Source organism: Bos indicus x Bos taurus, chromosome 14 (genome assembly GCF_003369695.1).
Source record: "Bos indicus x Bos taurus breed Angus x Brahman F1 hybrid chromosome 14, Bos_hybrid_MaternalHap_v2.0, whole genome shotgun sequence".
Taxonomy (NCBI): domain Eukaryota; kingdom Metazoa; phylum Chordata; class Mammalia; order Artiodactyla; family Bovidae; genus Bos; species Bos indicus x Bos taurus.
In genome coordinates, this window is record NC_040089.1 from 77,260,318 (window position 1) to 77,285,608 (window position 25,291).

At 44.6% G+C, this 25,291-nt stretch overlaps 1 protein-coding gene across 2 annotated transcripts; it reads right to left on the reverse strand.

The window, feature by feature from the left end:
- Positions 1 to 14,935: 14,935 nt before the first annotated feature.
- Positions 14,936 to 25,021, reverse strand: CA3 (carbonic anhydrase 3). Of its 2 annotated transcripts, XM_027561627.1 has the most exons (7): positions 24,865 to 25,021; positions 23,996 to 24,193; positions 21,601 to 21,719; positions 19,793 to 19,885; positions 18,688 to 18,750; positions 17,400 to 17,555; positions 14,936 to 15,917 (listed from the first exon to the last, which is right to left on the reverse strand). In XM_027561627.1, exons 1-7 carry the CDS (start codon positions 24,896 to 24,898, stop codon positions 15,798 to 15,800), a joined length of 783 nt encoding a protein of 260 aa, XP_027417428.1. In that variant the 5' UTR covers positions 24,899 to 25,021; the 3' UTR covers positions 14,936 to 15,797. The 2 variants fall into 2 exon arrangements, with proteins under 2 accessions (XP_027417428.1, XP_027417427.1); XM_027561626.1 differs by lacking the exons at positions 23,996 to 24,193; positions 24,865 to 25,021 and adding an exon at positions 23,564 to 23,834.
- Between the last annotated feature and the right edge of the window lie 270 nt (positions 25,022 to 25,291).

Consider the following 25,291-nt stretch of genomic DNA (forward strand, 5'->3'; position numbering starts at 1 on the left):
ATTCACAGTTAGATATACTTGTTATTGTCCTAAGATTCCAGGAAAGTGTGCACCTGTTTGTGCTGGAGTCTTTTGGTTGATGTTGCCATGAATTCTTAGGCAATGAGTATTTTTGGTTTCTAGTACCATCACAGTTCTTTCCAGATGCCACACAGTGCTAAAGAATCTGCCTGCCAATGCAGGAGATGCAAGAGATGCAGGCTCAGTCCCTGGGTTGGGAGATCCCCTGGAGGAGGGAATGGCAACCCACTCGTTTTCTTGCCTGGAAAATTCCATGGACAGAGGAGCCTGGTGGGCTACAGTCCATGGGGTCGCAAAGAGTCAGCCATAACTGAGCACACATGTACACACACCATCACAAAATGTAGTTTGTAGTTGCAAAGAACCTCTTATTTATGACTCTGTAGCTACATATTGTGGAGTCCAGTAAAATAATTTGATTCTTCGCATAATTTTCAAATATTTACTTAATTGAAAAGAAGAGGGCCTTGCAGTTGATATGAGATTCTTCACTAGGCCCTGGGGATGTATTATTGGTAAGTGTTAAAAGCTGAATACTAAGTCTATGAATATAAAGTGGGTTCTAAAGATTCTGTGAAGGTAGCTAGGTTTTCAGACCTGCTGGAATCCTTGTCTCTTATTTTCTGTGAAGCTAGACTGTGGCTTTACTTACATGGAAGTAAAGAAGCACATTTTGATTATTAAATTTTCTGAAACTTCAAACACCACCAAACTGCAGTTCAGGAAACAGATTCTTATTATTCAAGTGAGTTTCTCTCTTCCTCTCACACTTCTGGAACATGAACTCATTTTTAGTGGGGCAGGCCCTCCCCACAGAGTTGAGCTTGGAGAGAACTTGCATCCTCACTTCAGGCAGAAAATATTTCATCTTTGGATATTCATTAGAGATCTACATTTTTTTGTTAACTTTTTTATTACATTGATTGTCTTAGCAGCTTTTTCTGTCCTTTTTTAAATTTTTTTAGATAATAGAGATGGCTTTGTGCCTTCACGTAGATGCATTCAGAACGGAAATTTATTTTACTGAGGCATTCTTAGCAGGCAGTCATGATTCAGTTATGTTCAAAAGACTACTCTAAGATTGGATTTTTAAATGTCAAAAATATTAGTTATCCTACACTCGTTTTTCTACTGGACAGGAATACCCGTTTATTTAAGAATAATTCTAAATAAAGAGACTGTTACAGTACCTGAAGAAAGATACTTTTTTTCTGCCCCAGAAGGAAAAAATGGCAGGCTATATATCAGGAAATTATAATACAAAAATCTTGAAGTCTGTGCTCCAATTATCATAATAAAAAGGTTTCTAACATATTAATATTCATAAAAATATAAAATAAAATGGTAAAGTATTTGTTCCCTCCAGTAAATATATTGGTAATATATTTTACAAAGTGAAATATACATAGTTTATTAGACATTTAACTACAAAACTAATAAGATAATAAATCATTAACTAGTCTCTTGTTTGTTACAATTACAGTTTTCAAGTAAATATCTATGGAGGCTGAGAACTGTCCCCTTCTTGGGGCTCCCATAGGTCTTTGCACGCATATCCATCTATCCTAGTATTTTCCATACCACGTTCTAATCCGACACTGTATTATGATCAGCAGGTTGTAATCCACCACCTCAATAAGCTTCTGGCTGCTCATTTGTAAAGTAGGAATAATGATACCAATCTCAGGCTTGTTACAAGGACTTAATTAGGGACTGTATATAAATCACCTGCCACATAAAGGCACTCGGTTCATCCCAGTCATTGCTACATTGTTAGAATATAATGTAATAAATGCAAAATTAAATACCTGGGCAAGGTTCAGGGGAACAATTAAGAAGAATGAGGCTCCAGCAGCCTGGGTTTTTTGTAGGGGTGACGAGGAGTGTTCATGTCATAGAGAAGTCCATTTTAGGACAATTGCATATTAGTTTTTATTAAACTGAGCCATCTGAAATTGAAAGCTGTATCACATTATTCGACTTTGAGTCCTAGGTATCTATCACTGTTATCTGGCCTGAGCTCCAGGACGCAAGTAGTAACTATCCAAGTAATGCTCTTTGAAATTACGAAGTCACTAATCCAGATGGAGGCAATAGCAACCTTTCTTCACAGAAGCCGGTAACAATACATTGTGCTGAAATTGGACTTGGTTTTGAAACTGGGCTAACTGACTAACACTCTGACCTGGGGCCAATTGCTTGGTCTTGCAAAGATTCAATTTCCTCATTTGAAAAGCCAAAATAATATTACCCACGTTCTGGAGTTGTGGCAAGGACTAATGATTAAGGGGACTAATTTGTAAAAAAAAAAAAAAAAAAAAAGATTTAGCATGGTGCCAATATTTAGAGCTTGCTAAATCCTAGCTTTCATTACTGCTGTTATATGTGTTTTGAACTCCTGTTATGATATGCTTATTATTTTTAGGTCCTATGTGGGCTGTCAAAGCTGTAGTCATCTGTCCACTCATTCATTCATCAAACCTATCAAGTCCTGTAATGTACCAGGCTCAGGGGCTGCAGCCACAAACCAGATGGGCAGGATCCTGCTCTCATGGAGCTTACCTGGGGACGGATAGGCGGAGAATACGATAAATGAATAAGCAACAAGGGACACGGACTTCAGTGAAGTGGAGAAGAACAAGGTGGTGGATGTTACCATAGGCACCGTGGTTAGTTATGAAGAGCTACTGAAGGCCGTGGCATTTCAGAAACCTCTAAAGAAAGATCCAGGGAAGGACATTCCAGGCAGAGGAAAAGTAAGTATAAGGGCCCTGATCAAGGACATTTCCAGCGCAGAGACGCTTGTGACGAGAGCACTGTGACTGAGGGAGAGAAGACAAGGAGGGGAGTCAGGGCAGGCAGGGACAGCCACCTGTGGAGTGTTAGCAGCCAGCTCCCCAGGAGAGACTTTGTACGATGGCACAGGGAAGCTGCCGGGAGGCTGGAAGCGAAGGAGTGGTGCAGACTGCAATGACATGGTGCTCTTCAGAACTAGCAGGAGTTCTGAGATCATCTCATTTGGTTATTTTTATGGATGAGGAAACTGGTAGAGGTTCCCAGAACATACAGACGGATCCCTCACGATCCCTCGCTTCCTTGCCTTGGACCATCTGACAGTGACTTTTCACAAAAAGGCTTAAGTTCCTTTTCCTGACCCATAATTGACCCATTTTAGTCCTGGCTCTGGCCTTCCCCTTGGCCTCTGGGTCTCTTGACATTCTTCGGCAAGCGGATAAGAGGAGTGGCCTAGAGCCCGATTGAGTTTTCCAAATTCAAACTCAGCTTCTACTCAAAGGCTGTGAAAGTGAAAGTCGCTGAGTCCTGTCCAACTCTTTGCAACCCCGTGGACTGTACAGCCCATGGAATTCTCCAGGCCAAAGAATACCCACTGAAGTGGATAGCCTTTCCGTTCTCCAGGGGATCTTCCCAACCCAGGGATCAAACCCAGGTCTCCCGAATTACAGGCAGATTCTTTACCAACTGAGCCACCAGGGAAGCCCACGACTACTGCTGTGAGTAGCTTATCCCTTCTCCAGGGGCTTTTCCCAACCCAGGAATCGAACTGGGGTCTCCTGCATTTCAGGCAGATTCTTTACCAACTGAGCTATCAGGGAAGCCCTCAAAAGCTGCTGCTGCTGCTAAGTTGCTTCAGTCGTGTCCGACTCTGTGCAACCCCATAGACGGCAGCATTCAAACGTAAATCCAAACTTTACCCTCTACTCCGCCTTGGATGATTTGTTTGTTCTACCTCCTCAAGCCTGTTTCTACATCCAGAATGTAATAAGAGTATCTAGGGTTGTGGGAGTGCTAGATGAGCTAGATCCTGTGATGTAGGCACGTAAGCTAGCATGATTCCCGGTGCGGTTAACTGCTCCGTGAAGATTGTCCTCAGCCGGCCGAGAGGCGGAGACCTGTGCAGTGGGAATCAACGTCGTGAGGAAACGGACCTGAGTCCAGACTCCGGCCCCGTCACTCATGTGCGTTGTCACCATCACCCTGAGTGAGCCTCGGGATCCTTCTGAACGCTACTTACTTTATTTGTAAATTAGTGAGAAATTCTGCTTCTCATTATGCTATGGGTAATATGCAGCATAATATGGTTCTGGAACATTTTCTTTATTGAATAAATGGTTTAATTGTTATTACAGCACTTCCCATTGTAAAATCATGAACTGGTTTTTCTGTTTCTCTAACTTGGATGTGGAGAGTGAAAAAGCTGGCTTAAAGCTCAACATTCAGAAAACGAAGATCATGGCATCCGGTCCCATCACTTCATGGGAAATAGATGGGGAAACAGTGGAAACAGTGTCAGACTTTATTTTGGGGGGCTCCAAAATCACTGCAGATGGGCTGCAGCCATGAAATTAAAAGATGCTTACTCCTTGGAAGAAAAGTTATGACCAACCTAGATAGCATACTCAAAAGCAGAGACATTACTTGGCCAACTAAGGTCCGTCTAGTCAAGGCTATGGTTTTTCCTGTGGTCATGTATGGATGTGAGAGTTGGATTGTGAAGAAGGCTGAGTGCTGAAGAACTGATGCTTTTGAACTGTGGTGTTGGAGAAGACTCTTGAGAGTCCCTTGGACTGCAAGGAGATCCAACCAGTCCATTCTGAAGGAGATCAGCCCTGGGATTTCTTTGGAAGGAACGATGCTAAAGCTGAAACTCCAGTACTTAGGCCACCTCATGCGAAGAGTTGACTCATTAGAAAAGGCTCTGATGCTGGGAGGGATTGGGGGCAGGTGGAGAAGGGGGCGACAGAGGATGAGATGGCTGGATGGCATCACTGACTCGATGGATGTGAGTTTGAGTGAACTCCGAGAGTTGGTGATGGACAGGGAGGCCTGGTGTGCTTCGATTCATGGGGTCGCAAAGAGTCGGACACGACTGCGCGACTGAACTGAACTGAACTTGGATGAAAAAGCTCACATTTACTTAAGGAATACTTTCAGAGTTCCCTCTCTTACAGAGAAAAAAACATTTTTGGAAATCTGATAATACTGCAAGCACGATTCTGAGTATTTTATATAGCCTGAGGCACTGATGTAGCTCAGTCTGCCCCAGGTTGCCCAGAACAGAGTTTGGGTATTTAGCTATCCGCCGTGCGGCCTCAGGGTGTCACAGTAGCAATGCATTCAGATTATGCATGAAGTGCTACTCTGGAAAGGGCTTCCGCAGTGGCTCAGTGGTCAAGAATCTGCCTCCAGTGCAGGAGCCGCAGGAGCTGAGGGCTCGATCTCTGAGTCTGGAAGATCTAAAGGAGCACATAGCAACGCACTCCAGGATTGTTGCCTGGAGAACCCCAAGGACAGAGGAGCCTGGGGGGCTGCAGTCCATAGGGTCACAAAGAGTCAGACACAACTGAAGTGACTTAGCACGCACGCAGTACTCTGTAAAACAAAGTTATATCGACATGCTGGTCATTTTTAGGGTTTTCTGCCAAAGCCCCTCTAATCACTGAAGTAGCAGGAGATAGCATCAAGTATACATCTAATAGGGCTTGCCTTGTGGCTCAGCTGGTAAAGAATCTGCTGTGTGGGAGACCTGGGTTCCATCCCTGGGTGGGAAGATTCCCTGGAGGAGGGCATGGCAACCCACTCCAGTATTCTTGGGTTTCCCTGGTGGCTCAGCTGGTAAAGAACCAGCCTGCAGTGTGGGAGACCTGGGTTCCATCCCTGGGTTGGGAAGATCCCTTGGAGGAGGGCATGGCAACCCACTCCAGTATTCTTGGGCTTCCCTGGTGGCTCAGCTGGTAAAGAACCTGCCTGCAGTGCCGGAGACCTGGGTTCCATCTCTGGGTTGGGAAGATCCCCTGGAGGAGGGCATGGCAACCCACTCCAGTACTCTTGCCTGGAGAATCCCATGGACAAAGGAGCCTGGAGGGCTACAGTCCATGCAGTTGCAAAGAGTCAGACACGACAGAGTGACTAAGCACAGCACAGCATACATCTAATAAACAGATGAGTTCAACTTCCCTTAGTAATGCTTTCAGACTTTGAAAGCATTAGTTCCTAAATGTGTCTTTTTCTTTCATGATAACCTAGTAACGTCTCAACTTTTCCTTATAACTAAGTCTATTTAGCTTTTAAAAGTAGTTGGTAAATTCTAATATTGTTTCAATCAAGCAGAACTGGAGTGGAAGTATTAGGTGGGATAATTACACTGGAAATGCAAATTGCACATTTACAATCTTTGATGTTCCACGGTGTCTGCCACACGGAATACCGCGAAGTACTCAGTAAAAGTCCGCCTCTCCTTAGAGCTTTGGTTGGGGGCGAGATCACCAGTGTCTGGAGCCATCTTGGTATCACCACTGGTGAGGGCCAGTGTGCTATGGGCCTCCAGGAATGCTGTAAAACACCCTGTAATTCACAGAGCAGCTCCCTGTAACAAAAATTAGTCCCAAATGTTAATAGTACCCTGATCATGAAACCCTGCCTTAAGAGTATCCATAAGGTAATGCTTTTGTAAAAATTATGTATGGATCCAGCAAGACGAGAGCCCTGGGACAGTTGTTTGCCCACAATATGCCTTCACTCATTTTTGTTGGTGGTATGGGATAGAAAACGGAAAATCTCACCGCTGTACCTTCCAAAGCTTGTTTGTTCACTTTGCTTCAGCGTATCTCCCATAACGGCTCTCCTATCTGAATCATGATAGTTGGTATATGTTAGTAGTAACTTCATCACATGATTCAACTTCTCATTTGCTTATAAATCACCAGGTTGTACGGGGAATTTTTGACTTCCTTTTAGAAAGAAGAACAATTTAATTTTTCCATACAAGGGGAATTATAGGCATGACAAGTAATTTTCCCCCTTACCTAGGGCAAGAGTCAGGATTCACTGTTATCATAGAGCAAAACAGTCTTTCCCACCCCAAATGTTAAATTTGAATGTGTACTTTTAATAACTTTGTTGTTGCTGTGTTAGGTTGTTGTTTAGGGTGCCCTCGAGTGTCTCCATGTAACTTTTTCTGCCAGTGAGAACCTGGCTTTTACCCCTCCCGAAAGCAGGAGTAAATCCCTGTATGCTCCCGGGGCCTCACTCACGCCAGAATAGCCCATGGAAGGCTTGTTGTTCAGTCACTCAGTCGTGCCTGATTCTTTGTGACTCGTGCACTGCAGCACTCCAGGCCTCCCTGGAAGGCCTCGATCCAGGTCAATCCGGTTTTCTGAAAACTGTCTTAAAAGTATACAGATGGGAAAAGGGCATTTTTATTACCCTAGGAAATATATGGATAGGCCACAGGATACAGAAATGGTTACATTTTATAACCGTGTAGTTTGTTAATTTTTTACTTATCCAGGTTAACTCTAAAGAGAGATTAAGTCTATTTTATGCAAGGAAAGATATCGTGAAAGTTTTGGACTGCTCAGTGAGGATTTGGGGAAAGGAGAAAGCAGTCTATAACCTGAAACTACCGCACTGACGTCGAATCTCCACGGCACTTTCTTTATGCTCCGTTGTTTCATATTGTGTGAGTTTGCTTTACCGCTTCACCAGAATTGTCTCTTACAGGCCGCAGCGTTCTCAGTCACTCTGTGCGAACCACCTCCGCTGTTCAGCACCTCCCCGCCCCTGTGTGTCTCCGTCCTGTTCTCCTCCTCCCCCTCTTCCTCTCCCTCTCCTTTCTCTCTGTTTCTCCTTCACTTGAGCAGAGAACATAATATGCACTTGGATGAATAAATTTCTGTACGTTAATATCTTACGGCAAAAAAGGAACGGTATAGTCAACATCCTTTGAGGTGATGGGATGTCTTTTTCTTTCCTCTCTTCCTTGTTTTTTTTTCCTTTGTCTCATCTTTGATGATGCTAAAAGAGTTTATAAACAAGTCAAAAAAAAAAAAATCACCAACCAACGCAAGGTCAAAACTGGTCAGTCGAAGCCACGTGCTACCCTGCTCACCAGCCACAGCAGGGCCTGTTTGCACTGTTTTTCTAACACCTGTGGTGGCTATCCCGTCTACTTTCAGCTCCTCCCCACTCGGGGAGACAGTGAATACAGCAGTTACCCGTGAGGTGCGGAGTTCTAGAACAGACAGAAGCTGACGGGCTGGCAGGAGCCTGCCTGAGCTGACCCTGCTCGTGCTCGGCTGCCGCCCAGCCGCTTCGCGTGCGGGGCGCACACGGAGGGGTGCACGTGAGGGCCTGCTCCAGAGTAGGGAAAAGAGACTGTTTCTCTTCATAGTGATTTTTTGGCCCCCTGAAAATGTCCACTTTATTTATATTTTATAGCATATACAGTAGTATAATGCTGTGAGCATAACATTTATTATTTTTAGAAATTCGGTATCGGTGGTTCGTGTTCACCACCGATGAACTGGGCCGCGTGGCTGCGTCAGCCACAGAGTCGGGAGTCACTGTTGGCCCGGAGGCCCAGGTGCCCACACCCAGGCTTTGCGGGTTGCCCTCGCCCTTGGTTCTGCTGTCTCCCCCTGTCTCCAGTGACGCTGATATCACTGTTTACCACGTATTTCGTGCCCAGTGTGCTGGGCACCTTGGCCATGCCCGATAAGGCCTTCCCCTCAGCAGCACAGCCACGTTTGGCACAGTTTCTCTTGAGCAGGGTCTGAAGCTTTCCTTCTGTTTTCCATTTCTTTCCTCCTCTGTGATGCTTCCAGGTAGCTCCTCGACTACTTCTGTATCTCTCATTCTCGACACCTAACTGCTTTCGGAAAGCATGCAGTCCTTTAAAGAAAAAGGTGGTTTAGTCACTATGTATACTTTCAAAATTGCACATCCAAGGCCTTCCCTGGTGGTCTAGTGGTTGGGACTTCCTCTTCCAATGTTGCAGGGTGGGGTGGGGAGGGGAGGTATGGGCTTGATCCCTGGTCGAGGAGCTGGGATCCCACGTGCTTCGCAGCCAAACAGTCAAAAGCATGAACGGAGACCATGCTATAACAGATTCGACAGAGACTTTAGAAAACAGTATGTGTTAAATTTAAAAAAAGTCTCTAAAAAAATAAAATTGTACGTCAAATATTGAATGCTTTTGCCCAGCCAAAACCACTCCATTCTTAACAAGCTCAAACTTTCTTCTTTGCTCCTTATGGTTATTTCATAATTCCTCTGAAACTCCCCAGCCCTCCTGGGGCCTAATCAATGTTTCATATCAATTAAGCTGCTAAGGGCAAGAGACTCAGTACACCTCACAATCTTGACAACAGGCCTTCTGTTAGAGAAAACAAACTGAAAGAAAGAAGTCAGACCTCTGATGAAATATCACTAAAATACTTTAAATTAAAAAAAAAAAAACAATTATACAGGCAACCAGAGATTTACACTTCAAGTTACAAATTCAGCTGCCTAGTACCATTTCTTCTTCACCTCCCCATCCATCAAGAGATAACTTGAGTTTGATTTCTGGTAAATTTACTGTCTGGGTAAATGTTTTATTTCTCCAAATACTCCACTATACTGTAAGGTAAGCTCCAAGTAGTAACAAGTGCATGAGAACGTATAGGGTATATTTGTCTGTGTTGTTTATGGAGGGCAGGACATTTACCAATTCGCTTGGGGTGGGGCAGAATGTGTCAGTTGAAAATGTTTATTGAATTTTCAAAACTGTCACACTTGGGTCGTTCCTGGCCACACCACAAGCATTTGAGTTAAAGAATTATCTTTATAATGTGTGTGGAATTGCAATGTGAAGGAGAAGGAGAACTAAAAATCGCAAATAAGAAAATAAAGGCAAATTTATAAAAGTTCAAGCCCGAGCGTAAATCGTGCCAGTTGGTATCGCCAGAGTCCAGAGTCGCAGGCTCACTGCCAGCTGCCTTCAAACTGCGTGTGAGAAGCATGGGCGCTAAGAGATAAATGTTCTGGTAGCGAGTCTGCTTTTATATCTCTCTTTTATATTATAAAATATGTCTCTTCTCTACCCAGTTGAATTTGCAGATAATGAGGTTTGGGTGTCTATAAAACAGCTGTCTCTGCCCACTCCCATTCTCTGTGCAGACACGCCTGGGCGGCAACAGAAACCGCGCTTTCGTCCGGAGCCCCTCGGAATGTCACTCCCTGCCCCTCCATGGATAAGCACAGAGCTCCCGCCAGCTCGTGGACTTGGACCAGCATGCACTGTTTTCGGATCCCCGCTGCTTCCTCCATCTGTCCATCTGTCCATCCGTCCATTCGCTCCTCCTTTCATTCAACAGATAATTCTCAGGCCCTATGATCCAGATAACTGCTGGGTACTGGGGCCTCTGCGGTACCAAAAGACAGAGTCCTTACCCTCCTAAAACCTCTTTGCCCAGACTGGTCATCACTCAAACATACATCTGTACACACACACCAACTTACATTACAGATAGAATTGACAAGTTCGCTTGTTAGCTCTTAAAATCAATTCCTGGTGCGAGAACCCGAGCCCAAAGTCGTCACTGGACTGGAGTTTCCTTATTGCTCACTTTCTAACTGCACCTTTTCCTGCTTGCTTCTCAGTTCTTTCCTGGGCTGGACCCCACCCTTCTATCTTCTCTGCTTGGCTTCTACAATCTCCCTGCCCATGACAGGTCGCTGCACGGGGGTCTTGTGTCCCATTAAACTAATCTCACACACAGGAGCGAGAAGGGTGAATTCTTTAAGCCCAGGTTGCCTGGTATTTTCAAGGACTTCCATTTGTAATATGCTTTCAAGGGATTCAAGTGCCCTTGGGGGAATGACTTCCCTTCAACTAACGTGTTTGGAATCATCCAAATTTCACATGAGTTGAGGGAGTATGGTAGAAATACATGGACATGCTTAAACATTTAATGACCAAAATATTTTTCCTGAGCTTCCAGGCTGCGCTGCCTGGGAATAACTTAAATACAAGGGAGAATCTGATTCCTTGTTTACTGCACACAGTCGATTCTCACCTGGCTAAAATTAGCTTTTAAATCACTGGGTTCTACACGGCTGCAGTGCACGCGGTCCCCAGGGACTGCACGGTTACTCTCGCTCTTACCCTGCTGATTACCTGTGATTATCTGCCTGGTCAAGTTGTCAAATGGCTGCCATTAAATGCCTTCAAATCTAAAGGACTTAATTGGCTCTCTCATCATCTCCGGATCCTGGATCTTATGCCTTGACTGTTTTGTTTCCTTCTGTACAATTGGAGCTGAGTTGCCTCCACTGGATGGTGACTTGTACACCTCATTCAGGATTCTGATTTTATGTCATGCCCAGACAAGCCCCAGATTAACTTCATGGCAAGAGATTTCCATATGTACCCTGAGGATAGATTTTCCACTTTACAGAGCACTCCAAGGGACTATTCTGCCAACATTGCTAAGTCAGCAAAACAGAATGACCATCACGCTTCCCCACCTGTCTATTTTGGTTTAATCTTTGAATGTTTTGCCAATCATATGTGTTCTCAGAAGCTCAGGGGAAGAGATTCAGAATAGAACTTTCCTCCAGAAACATTTTCCGAGCCTTCCCCAAATCACTCCTTTTAGCTTTGCTTCACTATTAGCTTCACTAATATGTATTAGTGAAAATCATTCAGTTGTGTCAGACTCTTTGCAACCCCATGGACTATATAGTCCATGGAATTCTCCAGGCCAGAATACTGGAGTGGGTAGCCTTTCCTTTCTCCAAGGGATCTTCCCAACCCAGGGATCAACCCAGGTCTCCCACATTGCAGGTGGATTTCTTACCAGCTGAGCCACAAGGGAAGCCCAAGAATACTGGAGTGGATAACCTATCCCTTCTCCAGTGGATCTTCCCGACCCAGGAATCAAGCCGGGGTCTCCCGCACTGCAGGCAGATTCTTTACCAACTGAGCTATCAGGGAAGCCCAAAGTTCTGTTACATGCTAGAAAAGCTACTGAAGAGGTTTAGGTATATTAACTCTTTAATTCTTAAAATAACCCTCTAGCAGTTACTATTATCATTCCTGCTCACAGATAGAGTGAGGCAGAGAGAAGTTAACTTGCCTGAGGTCATGTATCTGGGGAGTGCTCTGTACCTTGCCCCAGGTCTCCAGAAGACTGAACGGGGCTGTGAAAAAGCTCATTTCTCATATGTCTCAATTTTAGTGTAGCAACTACTACCTCATAGGCTTCACAAAGTGAAAATGTTAGTTGCTCAGTCACGTCTGACTCTTTTGTGACCCCACGGACTATACCTCTGTCTGTGGGATTCTCCTGGCAAGAATGCTGGAGTGGGTTGCCATTCCCTTCTCCAGGGGATCTTCCCGGCCCAGGGATCGAACCCACATCGCCTGTGTCTCCTGCACTGTAGGCAGCTTGAGTCTCTACCTGCTGAGCCACCAGAGAAGCCTGGCTTCACATTTGGCTATGAAAATTCTCAGAACCATGTAAGACTCTCACGATCTTTTCTGTTGCAGATAGGTATTGACGGTTAATGCTGAACATTTGAGAAAAGGAGACAGGGGGTTCAGGATTTAAAAATAAAAGCCCTTATTGCTCTACAAATGGCGTTTCATTTGTCATTTTTGTCATTATTTTGCTGCCATCTAGTGGCCGAAATGAAAATTTTAAATATGTTGCTGCCATCTAGTGGCCGAAATGAAAATAACATGCAAATAATTTTGCCTTCTCATTTGCATTTTAAGTCTTAAGTGCTACCTTGATGAACTTGTTTAGCCCCTAAGTCATGTCTGACTCTTTGCTACTACCTGGACTGTATCTTGCCAGGATCCTCTATCCATGGGATTTCCCAAGCAAGTATACTGGAGAGGGTTGCCATTTCCTTTCTTCAGCAGATCTTTCTGACCCAAAGATCAAACTCATGTCTCCTGCTTGGCAGGCGGATTCTTTACCACTGAGCTACCTGGTTAGGAGTCGTTTTTTAAAAAATCATTAAATATTCATATACTAAATCCAAAATTCTAAAAAAAATAACATCTGCAGTTCTTTTTTCTTCTCACTTATTCTTTCTCTGCTAAAATAATGTATTTTGCTCATGTCCAGAGTCCATTTTAATTTGATATTAAAATATCAAATAAGCAGGTTTTACAGGAGAAACTAAAATCTAATTAATTTTATTTATGCGTGGTGTCTGATGTGGTTTTGGTTAGAATGATTTTATTTGCACCTATTCTTATTTGAGTAACATACTAATTTTTCATATCTCACCAAGCTTGTTTATAGTTGATTAATTTCACCCATATTTATTGAATTATATAAATGATTATAGTTAGACACTGAAATCTGCCATTTTACACAGTCTGTGTAGAATTCTTCCCATTCATCTACATAAATATTCACTGATTGCACTTAAAGAATTCTGAACCAGTGGTCCTGAATAGTTATTTACCTCTTCATAAATATATTCTGTCTTCCCATTAAATGGGTGGGAATTATATTTGCAGCCTCAAAAGGTAACAAGGCCCTATATTCAGTAAATTCTTATTGGTTGATGCCCCACTCATAGACTTTCAAGGTTGTCATCATCTGACTATTATAACACCCTTCCTTCAAATTAGTTTTTGCCCTTTGTTGAAGTTTTAAAATACCTGAAATGATTATATCCTCAAGAACGAGAGTTCACAGATGTGAAACATTTTCACCACAGCAGCTCCTACCCAAGTCGCTTCTGTAGGCTGTATATGCCTAAAACATCTTTGTTTGGAAACCTGTCCCTGATCAGAAAATATGATCCTCCCACTGAATACAGACTACAAGTGTGGTTTTGATGTTCTAGTGGACATTTCTAGGAACTCAGCACTTTTGAGTTGCAGGCAGAAGTTGAGAGGAAGTTTTAAGTTGAGTGATAATTGTGATCATTGGCAATGACTTGGGTGAGGGGCGGGGAATATATATTCTACTGGGAAGCTACTACCTAAAGCTAAAGAGGTCACTTTCCAAGGAGACCCAAACTAAATGAAATGAAGAAAGAAACAGTATGAATCTTCATCCTGTGTTGTTCAAGGAGATAAGTATTTGTCCTGGGTTTATCCATGTTCATGACATTATTTATTCACCAAATATTTGCTGAGGGCTTAGTAAGTGCCAGACACCATGCTGCTAAGTCACTTCAGTCATGTCCGACTCTGTGTGACCCCAGAGACGGACACCATACTAGAATGTTAGCATATGAGACTCAAGTCTACGCCATCAGGGAGCTCATGGTCTAGGGAGATACTTTCCTGGATTAGATATTTCCCCTCAACACCACTGCAGCTTTGTCTAGCCCATCCTTCAGCAAGTGCCACTGTAGCTGAACTAAGCCCTACGTTCCTCCACCACACAGTGTTTTTGCAGCGCTCCCTGCATTACCAAGTAAGTACCCTGAGAGAATCAGCTTGTGTATTACCACTAATTGATGAAAACTCCACACCTCCTAATTTCAAGGGATTTAATTAACACACCCAGTTTGCACTGACCAACCTGGTTTAACCTCACCCAAGTGGTAATCTATTAAATAACGTTAGCCTCCCAGGACTCTGTCACGTGACTTGACTTCCAGCTTTGCAGGACTCTCCTGACCCAATACCATTCTCATTCCTTAGGCTAACTCAATTACTGCTGCCATTTTCAAAAGTAAGTTAACAGATTAGCCAGTGACGTGATGAGAGTTCATCAAGGCTACTCATGGCAAAATTGGACTTTATGCCTAAAGATATTTCACTTTTGAAGGTCTCAAATATATGGATGTTTGCAGTGTCAGACAGACGTCATCTCAATGTGCATTTAAAAAAATAATGACATAAAGGCTACAGTCTGACGATTCCATGCCCCTAAGTTAGCAACCATGGTACTGATAAGGACCCCCTAACCTAACCAGTCCACACTGTCAACTCTGTGGCTACACAAGCCCCTTCTGGCCTGCAGTTTCCTTGGAAAGCCCCCAGGAAGTGCTCCAGCCACTCCACAAGGAAAGCAGCTTCCAGTCAAACTCAGAATGAGTCCCTTCAGTTATGAAAACTCACAAAGTTCCCCCTCCACAAAAAACAACTCTCAAGTGTCTGCATTCATGTCTTTATTAGTTTGGATGATCAGTACACTGCTTTTATTTCAAGTGCAGTCATTCACTCCTGCGAGTTCTAGGACTTGTTAATCCCACCCTCACATTGGAAATACGTCAGAGACATTTTTTACCTTAAGAAGCATGCAAAGATAAAAGTAGTAAAATGAAAAATAAATGGCCCTCCTTCAGGTAAAGAAAAATATCAGGATAAAGTCAACTACCTTCATGAAGAAAACATTCAAATAATGGGTCAAATTTTTAAAAAAATTCCTGGTCAGTGTGTTTTACTTTCATTGATAATCAAAACCAGGAGACCTCTACAGCGGTTTTAAATGTTAATAAATGATGCACTTCTTATTGGTTTATTTAAGGGTTAAAATGCATAATCATCTCCATTCTTGATGTTCACAGTCACTTTAATTTCTGCTACAGAATCTGCAGACTCCTCTATGCCCACGTATAGAAGTACTCAGTATTTCTTTAAGATGGATAACGCATCATAGAAAAAGGGTAAACGGAAGTTCTGTGAAATTTAAGATGACACAGAAACGGTGCCCAGGAGGCACTTTTTCCCTGTCTTTACTCTCCTCACCCTGCTTCTTCTTCTTCTTTGAAACCTTACTAGAAATGCTACTTTTATAAGCAAGGTGTTATCACAGAGGCCAAGCGCTCTCACATCAGATCCTGGGAATAGTAGCTCTGATTTCCTGGTGATGGCGTCTCTCATCTGCTCTGCTCTGCGTGGAAACACGGGGATGGACCCGGAGTATACCGGAGTCAGAAGCACCAAGAGGAGGTGAGGGACCAAGCTCTGCAGGGCCGGCTTCCTTTCCTGAAGAGGGCGAGCTCCAGCGGCTTCACTTGAAGGAGGCCTTCACGATCCTGCCTTTGATGGGCTGCGGGGGGCGCCAGTTCCTCACCAGGGGCACCGGGGGCTCGTTCTCCGCGCTGGAGTACAGAGTGCGCAGCTTGGCTATCTGCAGGCGGGAAGGGGAGACGTCACACCACGTCCACCCGAGCGGACGCTAAGCGTGGGACAAAGAGAGATGGCTGGCTTTCTGGACGAGCCAACCACAAAACCGTCTCCAGTGTTCAGTCTAGAGTTACTGGTTGCCAGTTCCAGAGTAAGAACAACCTCTTTGTGGTTAAAAAAAAAAAACACATACACACACACACCCACCTTTTTCTTCCTTTTGTAGAGGATCACTATCCCCTGTGATTAAAACCTTTTCATCTAGAATTCTGAAACAATTATCTGATGAATTATATATAAGAGTGGAAGACAGCGTCAGTGCAAGTAATAAGCTTAACTGGCCTTCACTGCATAATGGAGTCAATTTACATGACTGTAATTTACAGGAAGGGAAGCCTAAGCAGAAGACCAAAGGCATTTGAAAGCAGACAGAGGGGAGGTGGAATCTCAGATGCTACCCTTGGCTGTGTGGTCATAAGCAAGTTACTTAACCTTTCTGAGCATTGGCCTCCTTAGCTGTAAAACTGAGGAACTAGCTGTGTCTGACTCTTGCAATCCATGGACTGTAGCCCACCAGGGGCTTCTGTCCATGGGGTTTTCCAGGCAAGAATACTGGAGTGGGTTGCCATTCCCTTTTCCAGGGATTCTCTTGAGCCAGGGATCGAACCCAGGTCTCCTGCATTGCAGGCAGATTCTTCCACATTCTGAGCCACCAGGGAAGCTGACACCTCACAAGGATGTTCAATCTCTTCCCATCCTTTCCCCAAGGCTGTATTTACCATCCCATTTGCTAAACAGTCCTCAGTATTTGGGGTTCTCCAAATTAGCAAGGACAATGAGATGGTTGGATGGCATCACCAACTCAATGGACATGAGTTTGAGCAAGCTTCAAGGGTTGGTGATGGACAGGGAGGCCTGGCGTGCTGCAGTCCATGGGGTCGCAGAGAGTTGGACAGGACTTATCAACTGAACAGCACCACCATCATCTATAAATGTTGTGCACTTAGCCTGGTACCCTCTGGAAGCTGAGTTTTAGAAAGTTAAACAAGCTGATCGTAATTAACCATGGCAAACTATGAAAGCGCCAGCGGTAGAGATTGGGTAAGCACCTATTTAGCAGCTTTATATTTTCAGAGACTTCCACACACACTCTCTATCTACTCTTAGGGATTCCCTGGTGCCTCAGCTGGTAAAGAATCCGCCTGCATTGGGGGAGACCTGGGCTTGATCCCTGGGTTGGGAAGATTCCCTGTAGAAGGGAAAGGCTACCCACTCCAAGATTCTGGCTTGGAGAATCCCATGGTCAGAGGAGCCTGGCGGGTTACAGTTCATGGGGTCGCCAAGAGCCGGACAGGACTGAACGCCTTTCACACACACACACACACACACACACACACACACACACACACACACGCTTTCCGGTTAGTGCCGGCACCCCGCGGGGCCCTGCAGACCGGGAGCCCCGCGCCCCACGGCGGGCGCTCACCTGGTCGGAGCTGACCGTGATGGGCTCCTTCAGCAGCAGCCACACGATGCACTCCTCGCAGGGCGGCGTGGTAAAGGAGCCGTGGTAGGTCCAGTAGTCCCGGCAGGCGGGGAACAGGCAGGACGGGTTGAAGTTGTTGAAGGGCGCCTCCTTGCCCTGCGAGAGAGCGGAGGTGAGCAGGCGCGCATGGCGCCCCGCATCTCAGCTTGAGGGGGGTGGATTTCAAAGGCAACGGAGAAAACAAGCTTGGATCAAATCTGTGTCTTTTAGAAATAAAAGGGGTGCGAGGGGAGGGAGCTGGGCAGGTTTGCATGACATGACTTTGGCACAATCATTGTAATATTTTATCCCTTATTCGCTATCTGTAGAACTATAAACCTACCATTTCTTAAGAAAAAAGACAAACTCATTCTAAACTAACAGAAATATTTCATATAAATTAATGCTGTGGTTCCTGATGATACAAAACAGGCTTGCATTTTTATCACATGTCATCCTCAGAATACTTTACCTAGTGGTAAAACTAAAAGTGATGACTAAAACAGTCTCAAAGAATTAAAGTGAGTCTGTTAAGTAGAAGAATTAACTGTTAAGATTTAAAATATACAGGTGCAATCCAGGAGAGAAAGGGAAACACTAGGACCCAAACATTTAGTGCCTCTGCAAGTGTGTAAGAGTGTGTGTGTGTGTGTGTGTGTGTGTGTGTGTGTGTTGGGCAGGGAAACACCACTCAACTTCTCTCTCAAACATTTCATTAAAAATGTAATTATCTGACAGGTTGACTATGAGGGTTAAATAAGCTTATGTATGTGAAACTGCTCTAAAACCAACAAACCACAAAAATATACAAACATAACAGCATTTGCTTTTATAGGTCTGCCTAGCATATTCATTCGGAGAAGGCAATGGCACCCCACTCCAGTACTCTTGCCTGGAAAATCCCATGGATGGAGGAGCCTGGAAGGCTGCAGTCCATGGGATCGCTGAGGGTCAGACATGACTGAGCAACTTCACTTTCACTTTTCACTTTCATGCATTGGAGAAGGAAATGGCAACCCACTCCAGTGTTCTTGCCTGGAGAATCCCAGGGACGGGGCATCCTGGTGGGCTGCCGTCTATGGGGTCGCACAGAGTCGGACACGACTGACGTGACTTAGCAGCAGCAGCATATTCATTGAACAATTTACTAACAGATTTTAGGTGAAAGAAGCACACTTGAAAAATGTAAAAAGAAAAAAATCGATATAACCTGACTTTATGTTCTACGAGGGAAAATGATATTTTTTACCTTCGTCTTAATTTTGTCCAGTGCATCAAGGAGAAGCTGGAACTCGCCTTTCTCACGTCCTATCTGTAAAAAAACAAAAAAGGGAGAGAGAAAGAGAAAGAAAACTAACGATTATAATTTTCTCTTCTCCATAATTTAGGATTGTCTTAAAAGCTGATTTTAATCCATCCATCTACAACCAGTGTTTATAAATCTGCCAGAATATATTGCATGAAGCAAAAACATAAGTTCATCCCTCCCCCGAAATTTTAGGGTATGTATTTTCTGAACTAAACTTGGACTCTGGGTCTCTGAAATACAAAACCACAAAATTACATGTTGATTTACATCTATGTCCTTGACCTTCTCTGTGAAGTCATTCTGCTTTTCTTTTTAATATAATTGCAGCTAAGAGGACTCAATGTACCTAAAACTAAACCTATTGTCTTTCTGCTCAGACCCACTCCACTTCCTGTAGTGTTGTGCTCAAGCGCTGAAAAGGACCCAGTGAATTCAGAACATAAAACAAATTAGGTCATTCAAAAAGAAAGAAGCCAGATTTTCACCTCTGGCTTGAAATCTAGATCATGTTACCACTAAACTCATGTGTTAATGACACTAAGTCCTCTCTAAACCAAGGCTGGCTCAACAACACACACATTCCATGTGCTATCTTAGCCTGGGATCATGTGAGTGGTGGCCACCCTAAGCTGAGAGGATGTTCAGCCAGGGACTTGGCATCACAGTGATTTCCAACACTGGCTTTTCTGGTTTCCACTGCAATTGACGTGGAGGAGCCAGAAAAGGTAATGAATAAGGCGGCCCTTGCCTTCACTGCCGCTGAAATAAGCTCCTTCAAAGGCTCCGTCCCCACTGCCCCAACACACACACAAACACACCCCGCACCTTGAGAAAATTTAGAAGGCTAGGGCGACCGAAGTATAGCTAAAGGTGCTCTTTTAAGGGAGAACAAAACCTTTTGAGCTGATCTTACCAGAAATATCTTGATTAGCTGAATGAATCTTGAACTTCATTCCTCTCTCCCATATAAATAAAATGACGTGAAACCTAAGCATTGATAAGGAACTAAACTTTGAAAACAACATGCACTCAATTTTTACCTTACCTTCAGAAAAACCCCAACCACAGCTATACCGTCGGCATGCTTCAGAGCAGTTGCATAACTGTTATACTTTGAATTCCAGTGAACCAAATGGAGCTGAAACCATAGAACAGACGTTAGGAGGTACATGCCTAAAATAAGGAAATAAGTGTGAAATTATTCACAATAAACCCAACAACTTTACAGTCTAAGATTGCTGAACACTCTCATAGAAGTTGACAGAATTCTAAATGTTAACATGAGATATTTTGGCAAGACTTTTGATGGCTCAAATAAAAAGTTATGACAGGTAGAATTGGTAAAAACCAAACTGTCACTAAATCAATTCATAATACTATGTTAGCTTTGTATATTAGTCCTTTTTCTGACCAAAACAGTGAAATACAGAGCTCTAAACAGGAATCTGCTAACACACTGAAGTCACAATTAACTGGGAAGTAGGAGAGGAAAGATAAGGGGACAAATTCTTGGATGTTTTTCATGCCTCTCTCAGTAACAAACGCTCTAGAACCAGTTGGTAACCTTATCTTAATAAGGTTAAGGTGCTTACATATGCACTAGTTAAATTGGTCAAATCTCCACATTGAATTACACAGAATGGCAAGAGAATACCATAGTTCATGGCAGTTTAAAAATACTGTCTTCAAGAACAAAACTGTGTGATAATCCCGCATATCAAGACCAAACTGCAAGGCTTGGCCCTATTGAGAAGGAATATACTAAATTTTCCCCCTTTTGTGGGGAAAGACGTCTGAAAGGCATTCTCAATTAATTTATCCTGTCACTGGCTGTCTAGATGGCCTGCAGAGAAACAGAATGGTCACGGGGAAGTACTCTGGGTCTCTCACAGTTCAGCTGAGCTGTTTTGTTGAGTTAAGCTGCCTTATGATTCTGCCCAAGAGCACGTCCACAAATGGCTCCAAGGTTCCTGGCTCCTATGTTGACCAGAGCCTGCCTCTGGAAGAGTCTGGCAGTACAAATGGAATTATCCTCACCTCCAGGGCATGCGTTGCCCCTTATAGGCTTGGCTTTATACAGAGAGCATGCGGGAGGCTTGTCTTATTTCCTTGTAATATGATGCCTTGATCTGAGCTACAATCATGGGCTTCCTTTAATGGGTTCTCAGGAACAGAGTATATAGTATCTGCTCATTTTAAACTGTGTGTATCTATAGCCAGCTATCTCTCTGCATGCATAAGTCCATGTGTACATATAAAGTCACACGTATACCTATACTGACGCACCCGCTTCCTTAAGAGACGAGAGCCTGGGCATCGGCCAGCATCGTGGAGTGCTATTTTTAAAGCACCACACTCTCATAAAAGAGGAGGCTTAGGGCACTGGGCAGGATGATGAAGCCAATCAGCACGAAGCAGAGCACCAGTCCAGCACCATTGCGGTGGGATTTCGTTACGTAACCTTCTGGCACCTCGGTTTCCTCACCTGTAGCCCATTCCACAGCCTGCTGAGAGGGTCACAGGGGTTAACACCTGCAGGCACTTAATAAGCACTGGCTCCCCTTCTCTTTTCAGTTCCATTCAGAGCCCTGGTTTTATAAAATTATTATTATTAAGCAGCCATCCACTGTCTAAATATAACCTTGCAAGTCTTCGGGCATGACACTAACTCACCTCCACTGTCTTAACCGTCTAACCCAGAATGTCTGGCAGCTTCGGTTTATGCTAAAACTCCTGCAGCTCTTTTCATGACTACAGGCTGGAAGGACGTGCAGTGGATGTTCTTCTGTCGTTACCTTTCAGCTCAGCTCTCGCTGGGTGAGACGCAGAGTGGGTCCTGTCAGGTCCCCTTACCTCTGCTGCGTACTTGACTCCATCCACGCTGTGCTCCGAGCCGTGATCGTCCGAGGAGCCCCAGTGGAGGTGGAACTGGCGGAGCCGGTATGGCGCGGCGAGGGGACCACCTCTCAGCACTGCGAGCCAGAGAAGCTAGGTCAGCAGTGAGCTCGCACTTCTGGGACGGAGCCCTGCTTTAAACAGCTACCTTAGAGCCAAAGCTTGATGGGCTGGGCTGGTGGTGGCATTCCCAAGTACACTGGTCTCTTTCTTACAAAGTGAAGCCTTGGGGTATGTCAAAATAAATGCTTTCGTTTCTCTTTCTGATTGTGTTTGCTTGTTTTGTGATTTTTTACATGTTAATTTCACATGCATGAAAATAAAATTAAGCCAGCAGATGGGCAATGAAAACAACTAAACCCTAAAATCAAAATCTGTTGTGGGCTGCACTGAGGCGAACAGGACAGTTAGGAGCCGGGCAGACTCAGGGTCCAATCCCAGCCCCATCCCTTGCGAGTTGTGTGATCTCAGGCAAGTTGCTAAACTTCTCTGAACCCGTTTCTGTGTCTCGCCAAAGGTGATAATAATACTAACCTTTCAGAGCTGCTGTGAGGATTAAATGAGATTAAGGACTTTAAACTGCTCATCACAGTGCCTGTCACGGTCATCAAATGTGAATTCCTTCTCCGTATCTTGCCTCCAACTACACTTTTCTTTAAGACTACAGACGAGAGCTCACATCCACAGCTAATTCGGACTGTGTTTATTCAAATGAGATGGAATGGAAAATTCTGAGGTTTCCCAGGGACTCAATCAATGCTGACCCTTAAACGAGATGATTCTCCATAGTATGAGTGTGAGTTTGCTGTCCAAATATCTCAACCTGGCACTTAACGGTTTCACTTCATTTAGCCTGGAGAGTGATTTAGAAGTTCAAATATTTTCTAAAGGATATTGGAAACTATACAGAAGCCCTAAAGTCAAAATTTACCAATGTAAGCTAGATCAAAATAGAATTCAGAGCATAGCCATTCTAGAAAAGATAGATTAACTGTTGGTGCTGAAATGGCAGACTGAAAATCATCGGGTAGGTCTAAACTGATAGAACGAGACTAGATGAGCTTGGACACACAGAAATGAGTGTTTTACTTGCATTTTTTTCTATCCATTTTTTGTTTGATTAATTGCTCTTTGCACTTTTACCATCCACTAGGAACCCTTATCATTCAGTGATATGAGTCCAATTTATTAGGATGAATCATAAGAAAGTGTCAATATTCAATCATATTTGCTTACAAAAAGGCTTCTTCATGTGATTCAACCTAAGAGATCCTGTTTAATTTTATTACTTATCCTTCAGAATGGACCTTGATTTAAATGGAGAAAAAAATAACAGATACCAATGAGATGATTATTTAAAGAATATACATTTCTATGATATTCCTTACCTGGAACCGGCTAGTAGGTAGAAATTATAGCTATTACTCTTTTTTTTTTTTTTTTTTTTTTAGCTATTACTCTTTAATTACAGGATCTCTGAGAATATTCATTCATGCACATCAGTAAGGATAATTCTAACTTTTTTACAAATGTGGTTATAGGAAAATACATATTGTATATCAAGTACCAAAATGCTAAAGGTAGATTCTTACCTCATTCACAGTAAAATAAAGTATTTCTAGTTAGCCTTCTTTTATTTCACTGATTTGCTTAATGGTTATAGATGAAATAGACTTTTTTTTAAACATGAGACTTTCCATTTCAGTTCAGTTCAGTTCAGTCGCTCAGTGGCGTCCAGCTCTTTGTGACCCCCACGGACAAACACAAACCAGAACTCAGGGAGAAATTATCAGTCTTGAAAACCCCTCACCAAAATGAGTAGTCGGGCGAGCCCCACAGAAGGCCAGTCTTCTTGCTTCTACCACGGGTCTGCTCTCTCCCCCGGGTCGGCCCCACCCCACACCAAGAGGAGAGTACCTACTTGGTTCTCTGCGTTCCTTGCTCTGTAGGATGGAATCTATGCCACATCTGAGAATGGGAGCCTTGCTCTCCAGGAGTTCGTTAGGATGCAAAACCCCCCTCAAGTATAGACCAGCAGAGCCCAGAGAACACTGCTCTGGCCTCATTACCATCACCTCCTTACTAAGCTTCATTTCAGGGGTACACTGCCAACTTTTAGCTTGGGCATGGGGCCATTTTGGAGCAGCCAGCGTGACCGGGGTTAAAGAGTGAGACATTCTTCTTCACTGTATAAATATAATCCTTCAGACGAACACAAAGTCAAGTGTCATCTCCATTTTCAGATAAGAAGTGCTCCCTTGTCCCACCGATTCTGTTGCTGTGACATAAATCACATTTTGCCAATACAGCCATTGAAAATGTTCTTGTGTCTCTACCTAGGTGTCATACTTACTTGACCTGTCATAAGTATCATCAAACACAACCCTGCAGGTCTTCCCATTATTTAGGATGGTCTTGGCAGAGCCTGGGTCATAGGATGCTGTCCATGGCTTCAGGGAAGGGTCGTGGCTGATCTCTTTAGTGTTCAGTTCAATGGGCGACTGGTTCTCTCCCTTGGCATTCGGGAAAAGTTCATGCCAATGGTCAGGACCTAGGAAATCAAATTGAGGGGATTCATTTATCTGGTGGCGCAATCAAAGTCCTCTCTCTAAGTGACTAAATCAGCAAAATACATGGAGGCTGGACAGTGATTATGAAAAGGTCTTGGATATCAGATTGGGCAATACAAGGCTTGGGGGCAAAGACCTGTTCATAGTTTTGTTAACAGCATACCTGTAAGGCTATATTTCACTCTGTGTATTTCCCCAAAGCGTCCCTGTATTGGCTCAAATACAGCCTGAAAGACTTATTTTTGAAGTGAACTTCATCGCATGTTTCACCAATGCCCTCTCCTATCATAGAGCTGGAATCAGCAGTGCCCCTAAGTGGGTTTCAGTATCCCTTTCCCCATCGGGAGGCAGAAACTGCAGGCAGAGCAGCTCGTACCAACACCAGGCTCAGAAAGGAGAAGAAGAGCTTGCCCAGCCAGTCTCCGAGAGAGGGGTACCCCCAAAAGCGGCCCTGGCTGGGTGGGCTTCTCCCTCAGAGGCACTGAGATCTGGGCACATTACGGGTTCCTGCAGTGGGCATACCAGCTGCCCCAGGAGAGGGAGAGATGAACGCGATCAAGGTGAGCCGGCCGGCCGTGCGGGGTCCTAGGGAAGGGCTTGGCGGGAGCGCCCCCGACCCCCGCACCCCGGCGGCGGGCCGCCGGACACTCACCGTTGTGGTCGGCGTAGCCCCACTCCTTGGCCATGGCGGTGCGCGGCGCTGCCTCGGCTCCCGCCGTGCGCGGCCCGCCGGCGCCCCTTTTATGCCGGGCCCCTCACTCCCACATGGCCTTATTAGGTCAGCGAGGGTGGGGCGGGGGGCTAAAGAGACCGGGGTGGTGCTCGGGAGGCGGGCTGGGGGAAGCCAATGAATTCCGCGGGCTGGACAGCTGTCGGGATGGGGGGAGACGGCCCCCGCCCCTTGGCCCTGGAAGGGGGGCTCCCTCGCGGCTCCCAAAGCGCCAGGCCCCCCTAACCTAGAGCCGAAGTGCAGAGGCCGGCGCTCTCGGCCCCCCTCCTCCAAGGCCCCCCACCTTTTTTGGGGGGGGCACGGCCGTTGCGCTTCGCCTCCGAACTGAAAGCTGCGCCCCGCGGGCTGG